Raw genomic sequence first — 9,280 nt, 5'->3', positions numbered from 1 at the left:
TAGGTGGAGATTTCAAATTACCGACTGTAGACTAGGACACCTAAGTGATTCAGGATGGTAGTTGGGACAGGGAATCATGTGACGTTGTTCTCCCTTATCCAAAAATTAATTTGAGCAGCTAATCAGAGAACAGACTCGTGAAAATATTGGATCTGTTCACCAACAGGCCTGAACATTTCAACTTGGTTAGTGTAGGAGAGGGAATCACTGATCACAAGGCCATTACAGGATCACTGAATACAGCTGTAAATAGAAATGTAAAGAGAGATAGGAAGATATTTCTGATTACATAAAATCAGGAAACAGATGTTAGATTACCTGAGCAGTTAACATGAAAAATTCATCTCCAGCACTGAAAATGTTGAGCAGCAATGTACAAGTATATTGTACAATACACCTTAGACAGGTACATACCGTGCAAAACTGTGAGGTATACAAAAGACCCATCATAGTTTGACAGCCATGTTAGAAAGCTGCTATGCAAGCAAAGAGAATTTCACTGCAAATTTAAACATAGCCACAGCCTCACAGACAAACAAAAACTGAACTAAACCGAAGTTAGCATAATGAGAACTATGTGTGAAGCATTCAATGAATTTGAAAGGGAATTTCACTGCAAATTTAAACATAGCCACAGCCTCACAGACAAACAAAAACTGAACTAAACCGAAGTTAGCATAATGAGAACTATGTGTGAAGCATTCAATGAATTTGCAAGTAAAATTCTATTTGCCGGCTTGACAGAAAATCCTAAAATCTTACATAAAATCAGTAAACAGATCGAAGCCATCTATCCAGACACACTGTGACTGTTGTGACAATGAAATGCAGTATAACAGAGAGAAGGCTGAAATATTAAACATCTTTTTCCAAAACTGCATGACTGAGAAAGATCATACTGTAGTTCCTCGTTTAAATTCTTGCCTAAACGTCAATTGACAGATATTGAAACAACTGACTATTGGGTGCAAAAGCAAGTGAAACTGCCCAACAATGGAAAGGCCATTAGACCTGATGGGATACCAATATGATTCAACAGAGTATTTAAAACAACTTGCTCCTCTTCTGCTAACAGTGTATTGTTGGTCACAGGAGGAGCAAAGCATTTCTAGTGATTGGGAAAAACAAAACACAAATCATTCTCATTTTCCAGAAGTGTCACCAAATAGACGTACAAAACCACAGGCCTATATCCATGATGTCGGTCTGTTGTAGCATTTTGGAACATGTCTTATGCTTGCATATTATGATATTTCTAGAAGCCAAAAACCTCTTTAGCAATCAACATAGGTTCCCAAAACAACTGCTGTGTGCATGCTCTGTTTGTCCAAGACCCAGAAAGCAGGAGATACCAGTACTCAGGTTGATGGAATGTTCCTTGGCTTCCAGAAGGTATTCAATATAGTTCCGCATGGCCGCATTTAGAACCATTACTTTCCACAAAACATATAAATGATCTAGAGGATAATGTCAGACAGCCCGTGGGTCTTTTCATGGTTAATGACGATGCATACAGGAAGGTCAAAACACTAGAAAATAGACGCAAAATTCAGGTCTACCTGAAGAGGGCTGTTTGTTGGTGCAGCTATTAGCAGCTGACACTCAACATAAATTCAACATAGTGTGCATAAATAGGCAGAAAGACCAATTACTGCATGACATAATGCAGAACACTCACTGAAGCAGTCAAATTTGTAGAATGCCTCTGAGTATGCGCACAGATAAATTTGAAGTGGAATTATAAAACAAATCGCAGTTAAAGCAAATGCCAAACTGAGATTCACTGGAATAATTCTCATAAAGTGTACTCTACCCACAAAGGAGAAAGCTTAGAAAACACTGGTCAACCAATATTTCAGTATCTTTCTTACTTGAGGATCTGTAGCAAATAGGCTCAGTAGAGGAATAGAGAAGATCAAATAACAGTAGTGTGTTCCACTGGAGATTTAGTTGGTAATCACGAAAACAGCACAGAGATGATCAGTCAACTCCAGTGGCAGATGCCGCATTCTGCATAACAGTGTGGTTTACTGTTGAAATCCTGAGATTATTACAGAAAGACAATGAAGGTGAAATCAGAGAGTATTGAATTCACACAGAGGTTTACCAGCAACTGTTCTTCCTGTAAGCTAGCTATTCATGACTGAAAAAGCAAAGTGGGAAGTGGCTGTGGTGGACTAAGTACCCTCCACCACAGTATAATACACATACCTCCTCTCTCATTCTGTCAGTCTCATTCTCTCCCCCCCCCCCCCCCCCCCCCTTTTTTTCCTCCTCGTTTCTGTTGTTTTTAGGATACTATATCTTTCCACACTTCGAGTTTTTTAACTATCAGTCCTTGGTAACACATTATTAGCAGTCTGGAATTTGAATGACAGCTGTTGGCCCATTATTATTTTGTGACTTCTTTCTCACATCCCACTTCCCTTATCAATCAAGATTTGGAGAAATTTGTTATTTTTTTCCTTTTCTTCTAAATTATTTATTTATTTGTTTATTCATTCTGTTACTAATACACTTCCTTGTGTTCACAGAATTATGTGAAAAGTTTTGAGTAGTTGAAATTCAACTTTATTTTAATTTCTGTGTCCATTAATTTACTTGCTGTTAATATTGTTTTCGCAACAGTAAAGGAAGTATTCTTCTATCTCAGATTCTGTAATTATTTTAATCCTGGTTTTCATGTTGAATACGTAAAATAATAAATTATATTAAAAACAAAGATTCCAAGACTTACCAAGCGGGAAAGCGCCAGTAGATAGGCACAATAAATAAAACACACAAACACACACACGGAATTTCTAGCTTTCACAACCGACGGTTGCTTCTTCAGGAAAGAGGGAAGGAGAGGGAAAGACGAAAGGATGTGGGTTTTAAGGGAGAGGGTAAGGAGTCATTCCAATCCCGGGAGCGGAAAGACTTCCCATAGGGGGGAAAAAAGGACAGGTGTACACTCGCACACACACACACACACATATCCATCCGCACATACACAGACACAAGCAGACATTTGTAAAGCCAAAGAGTTCGGGCAGAGATGTCAGTCGAGGCGGAAGTACAGAGGCAAAGAAGTTGTTGAAACACAGGTGAGGTATGAGCGGCGGCAACTTGAAATTAGCGGAGGTTGAGACCTGGCGGATATCGAGAAGAGAGGATATATTGAAGGGAAAGTTCCCATCTCTGGAGTTCGGATAGGTTGGTGTTGGTGGGAAGTATCCAGAGAACCCAGACGGTGTAACACTGTACCAAGATGTGCTCGCCGTGCACCAAGGCATGTTTAGCCACAGGGTGATCCTCATTACCAACAAACACTGTCTGCCTGTGTCCGTTCATGCGAATGGACAGTTTGTGGTTGGTCATTCCCACATAGAAAGCGTCACAGTGTAGGCAGGTCAGTTGGTAAATCACGTGGGTGCTTTCACACGTGGTTCTTCCTTTGATCGTGTACACCTTCCGGGTTACAGGACTGGAGTAGGTGGTGGTCGGAGGGTGCATAGGACAGGTTTTACACCTGGGGCGGTTACAAGGGTAGGAGCCAGAGGGTAGGGAAGGTGGTTTGGGGATTTCATAGGGATGAACCAAGAGGTTACAAAGGTTAGGTGGACGGCGGAAAGACACTCTTGGTGGAGTGGGGAGGATTTCATGAAGGATGGATCTCATTTCGGGGCAGGATTTCAGGAAGTCGTATCCCTGCTGGAGAGCCACATTCAGAGTCTGATCCAGTCCCGGGAAGTATCCTGTCACAAGTGGGGCACTTTTGGGGTTCTTCTGCGAGAGGTTCTGGGTTTGAGGGGATGAGGAAGTGGCTCTGGTTATTTACTTCTGTACCAGTTCGGGAGGGTAGTTCCGGGATGCGAAAGCTGTTTTCAGGTTGTTGGTGTAATGGTCCAGGGATTCAGGACTGGAGCAGATTCGTTTGCCACGAAGGCCTAGGCTGTAGGGAAGGGACCGTTTGATATGGAATGGGTGGCAGCTGTCATAATAGAGGTACTGTTGCTTGTTGGTGAGTTTGATGTGGACAGATGTGTGAAGCTGGCCATTGGACAGATGGAGGTCAACGTCAAGGAAAATGGCATGGGATTTGGAGTAGGACCAGGTGAATCTGATGGAACCAAAGGAGTTGAGGTTGGAGAGGAAATTCAGGAGTTGTTCTTCACTGTGAGTCCAGATCATGAAGATGTCGTCAATAAATCTGTACCAAACTTTGGTTGGCAGGCTTGGGTAACCAAGAAGGCTTCCTCTAAGCGACCCATAAATAGGTTGGCATACGAGGGGGCCATCCTGGTGCCCATGGCTGTTCCCTTTAATTTTTGGTATGTCTGGCCTTCAAAAATGAAGAAGTTGTGGGTCAGGATGAAGCTGGCTAAAGTGACGAGGAAAGAGGTTTTAGGTAGGGTGGCAGGTGATCGGCGTGAAAGGAAGTGCTCCATTGCAGCAAGGCCCTGGACGTGTGGGATATTTGTGTATAGGGAAGTGGCATCAATGGTTACAAGGATGGTTTCTGAGGGTAACACACTGGGTAAGGATTCCAGGCATCCGAAAAAGTGGTTGCTGTCTTTGATGAAGGATGGGAGACTGCATGTAATGGGTTGAAGGTGTTGATCTACGTAGGCAGAGATACGTTCTGTGGGGGCTTGGTAACCAGCTACAATGGGGCGGTCGGGATGTTTGTGTTTGTGAATTTTAGGAATTAGGCAGAAGGTAGGAGTGCGAGGTGTCGGTGGGGTCAGGAGTTTGATGGAGTCAGGTGAAAGGTTTTGTAGGGGGCCTAAGGTTCTGAGGATTCCTTGAAGCTCCGCCTGGACATCAGGAATGGGATTACCTTGGCAAACTTTGTATGTAGAGTTGTTTGAAAGCTGACGCAGTCCCTCAGCCACATACTCCCGACGACCAAGTACCACGGTCGTGGAACCCTTGTCAGCCGGAAGAATGATGAGGATCGGTCAGCTTTCAGATCACGGATAGCCTGGGCTTCGGCTGTGGTGATGTTGGGAGTAGGATTAAGGTTTTTCAAGAAAGATTGAGAGGCAAGGCTGGAAGTGAGAAATTCCTGGAAGGTTTGGAGAGGGTGATTTTGAGGAAGAGGAGGTGGGTCCCGCTGTGATGTAGGACGGTACTGTTCCAGGCTGGGTTCGATTTGGATAGTGTCTTGGGAAGTTGGATCATTAGGAGTGGGATCAGGATTATTTTTCTTCATGGCAAAGTGATATTTCCAGCAGAGACTATGAGTGTAGGACAGTAAATCTTTGACAAGGGCAGTTTGGTTGAACCTGGGAGTGGGGCTGAAGGTGAGGCCTTTGGTTAGGACAGAGGTTTCGGATTGGGAGAGAGGTTTGGAGGAAAGGTTAACTACTGAATTGGGGTGTTGTGGTTCCAGATTGTGTTGACTAGAATTTTGTGGTGTTGGGGGGAGTGGAGCTGTAAGTGGGAGATTGAGTAGATGGGAGAGACTGGGTCTGTGTGCAATAAGAGGAGGTTGAGGTTTGTTGGAAAGGTTGTGGAGGGTGAGTGAGTTGCCTTTCCGGATGTGGGAAACCAGGAGATTGGATAGTTTTTTGAGGTGGAGGGTGGCATGCTGTTCTAGTTTGCAGTTGGCCTGTAGGAGGATGCTATGAACAGCCGGCGTGGATGTGGGAGAGGAAAGATTGAGGACTTTGATTTGGGATAGGAGTTGATGGGTGTGTTCATTAGCCGAGTCGCTGTATAGGTGAAGGATTAGGCGGGTGAGGGCTATGGATTGTGCAGTTTGGAACTGGTATAAGGACTGATGGAAAGAAGGATTGCAGCCAGAGGTGGGAACTTTAAGTGTGAGGCCTTTGGGGGTAATGCCAAATGTCAGACAAGCCTGAGTAAATAAAATATGGGAGCATAATCTGACTAGGGTGAAGGCATGTTTGCAGAGGGAATGTAAATAAAATTTACAAAAATTTATATAAATGTCACTAAAAATAAACTGAGACAATATCATTTGCGAATATTATATTTCTTGTCCTGAAGTCTTTATATCACATACTGATTCTTAGGCTGTTGGCGAGCAATTACATCTATGTAAACATATGTGCATAATTTTTATATAAAAACATTGGTGCTTTGAGTGCAGACAACATCCAGTAGATACAATAGGAATGAGTAATAATTCAACAATATAAACTTCTAGTAGTGAGGTTGGCACATTAATATTCAAAAGCCTAATAAGTGTTTTACAGAAAAAGCTGGCACTTAATTCTTAAATTATGGTATACTCTGAGCAGAGAATTGCACAAGTATGATATTGGATACAACATGCTAGTGTTCAGATTTTGGTACCATACAGCAGCCTACATTCATCATCCAACTGTCCAAACAGTTTAATTGTATTGTTGATACCTGTCAGAAAGACCATACAACAAAAATTCCAAATTTCTTATGGTAAGAAATACTCAGTTATATAAAAGTAAAAATTCAATTTAAAAATTGTTAAAATCCCAGACAAACATTTTTCCTCTGGCCAACTTAATAAATACTCCCAAAAAGGCCTGATGCACCTTCATTTGTTACATTAGTTTCTCCTTTTCCATTTCTCTTCTTTAATTAAATTATTCTTTCTGTTTTCATTTTCTCTTCCTGTGAACTGAATTTTAGGCAGTGCTTTCTTTGTCACCTAACTCTTTATACTGAATTTTCTTTCCTCCACTTTGCCTGTATATGTCAACCTAAGGTACGAGTGACTTGTCTCCATACCTTCCTCCTCCCACCTCACACAACCCAGTTTTCAAGTTATCTGAACATATTTCAATCTTCCCTCCCACTGATGTGGAATGAAACTATTATTTTGGAAGCTAGCTAGTTCTATATAACGTGGTCCTGTTGGTAGTACTGGGAATGGTATCCATTGCCCAGACTTTCTATCTCTTTGAAATAATCAATTAAAATGATATAGTTAACCAGTAATTAAGACCTTTGAAGAAATGCACATCATCAGAAGATAATCAGTTGTTGACAAACAACAAACTATTACTCAAAACTGTTGCCAATACTTTATAACATCACATTAAAAATATCTGACAACAAATTTGTTATTAGTAATAACAGCAGAACTAGTAAAAACTAGAATCAATAAATAATAACTTCTAAAAATACGTAATTGAAAGATAAATTTATGTACAAATATTTCTATAAATTCTTAAATATAAACTCATAAAAATGAAATTCACTTTACTGAAGTATCAGCAGATTTTTTTCTGCATTTCTACACCTAAATAAAATGGTCAGCACCACTTCTTTATTGCCGTTAACATTATATACTATATCATCAACAATGACTTAATATTTGTACTGAGATATTATCACAATTGTTAAGTGAGCAACTACACACAGACATCAACAACGACGTTAAGTTTTTGGCATTGCAGTAGACATTCTTTTATGCAGTTTCATGTCATGAAAACAAAAGTATTGCTACAGTTAATTACAGGTACATATGTATATTTGAACCAATTAATAAGTAAAAGGAATTGCATCTTCACGCAAATTCCTACAATGTGCATCAAATTACTTTGGAGGAGAGTTACGAAGAACACTTGCAACAAGGTCTGGGTCTCTGAGGATTTCCATTGAAGTTTGTCCTTTCAGCCTTTGGTCAACAAACACCTGAGATGCACGCATCCAATACAGTTTGTTTGTCCAGCTGGCATCATACAAACATTTAGCTTCAGGGAACAGAGTTGATAAGAGCCTAAAATTAAAAGAAAAGATTAATACTGCTAACTTACATATGTTACATTTTTCAAGGTGAAGCCAATATTATGGGCCACCTCAAAACAGTCTTTCAACTTCAGTAAATTTCTATCTTCTTTGTTATGAGTGAGAAGGAAATATGAATGAAATAAACATATTAAGTCCATTCTTTATAGATTACACAGTGACTATAAGACAATTTATGTTAAGAAACTGTTCCTCAATTATATGACATTTCATCATCTTTGTTACTCCTGCAAAAATGTTATTATGTTCCAGTTACATACAAAAAGTTTGAGGACACACAAGGACAATGGAAATGTGATAAGAATTGTATGATAATTTCTGGTAAATACTGTCAGGCTTGCTTGGGAGTGACATAAGTAACGAAAACTGAGATATTATTTCAAGAAATTGGTGCATTATCCTCTAAGGCTGGAATATGCAAAACTCCTTTAGAATATATAGGCCTAGGATTTTTGTGATATGGCATATACTTTTTGGTACTTACATTTATGCAAATCTGGATGTTCCTCCCTGGTGGAGCATATTTTAGTGAGTAAATGGTTATATTTGTATATTTTTTCTCTTTCAAGAAGTAAAGAATTTTTCTCATGCAATTTCTTTCTTCCATCTTACATTGCTCAGAACTGTGCATCTCAGTTTGTTTCTTGGAAAATGTCAAATATCTACCTTCCTCCCTTATTTCATTTTAATTCACAATGTGGAATTCACCCTTATGCAACAGCAATTTTGTGTAGCCTATTGTTAGTCTATGAGCAGGTAGTTATTTAAAGCATTTTGGACTCTGGACTGTAGACAAGTGTCTCATTGTGTTATTCAGTCTTGTTGAAGTTGGAACATGCAGTATAGTTCAGAAAAAAATGTCTAAAGTGACAGTATTCACATAAAATGACACCAATTTGTGCCTCAATAAGCTGAGAAAGTATTTTTGACTGATGGCAAAATATTGTACTGTAAACGAGATACAATACTAATTGTGGGGAAGGCATTTAACATTCACAGTTTATCGGACGTGGAAAACACAAAATATGGAATACAACAGATTGAAAATGGAAAAATACTGCAGCAAATGCTTGTAGGAGAATCCCACCAATTTTATTCACCATCCTGTTAAGAACTTCATGCTGATATTCCCTTAAGTAAACTGAACCATCCAAAATTTCACAAATTCTTAGAAAAATTGACAGCCAAATGTCTTCCTAATTCTTCCACTTTAAGACAGCACAATGCAAACAAATCAGACAATGGGTTGCAAATAAAAAAATATGGCTATCAACTGACCCTATGGGAAGAAATATGGCAAATGTCATCGTGGGGACTTTGGAAGAAGACAGTCCAGGTGAAAAGTTTATTATGAACTGAGAACATTTAGAAAATGTAAACTTTTCCACCTTCATTGACTCTGTGATCTGCCATTTTAGATTTGTCCATTTGACTGAGATGAACAGATATCATATGTTCTGATCACTGCAGTGAAATGCACTGTTGCAACTGACCGTTATGTTGCTTGCCACATTCACAACTGATACTGTGGACTCCA

The 9,280-nt window shown here is 39.8% G+C and overlaps 1 protein-coding gene across 1 annotated transcript in view; it reads right to left on the bottom strand.

The window, feature by feature from the left end:
• Positions 1–5,964: 5,964 nt before the first annotated feature.
• LOC126278948 (cGMP-dependent 3',5'-cyclic phosphodiesterase-like) overlaps positions 5,965–9,280 on the bottom strand; it is a 231,020-nt gene continuing 227,704 nt past the window's right edge. Inside the window, exon 14 of the mRNA XM_049979225.1 lies at positions 5,965–7,714. Coding sequence (XP_049835182.1) covers positions 7,531–7,714 — 184 coding nt within the window. The 3' untranslated portion in view covers positions 5,965–7,530. The remainder of the gene's footprint in view (positions 7,715–9,280) is intronic.

The sequence above is a fragment of the Schistocerca gregaria genome, chromosome 6 (assembly GCF_023897955.1).
Source record: "Schistocerca gregaria isolate iqSchGreg1 chromosome 6, iqSchGreg1.2, whole genome shotgun sequence".
Lineage (NCBI taxonomy): Eukaryota > Metazoa > Arthropoda > Insecta > Orthoptera > Acrididae > Schistocerca > Schistocerca gregaria.
This window is presented reverse-complemented; position numbering and strand designations above follow the sequence as displayed.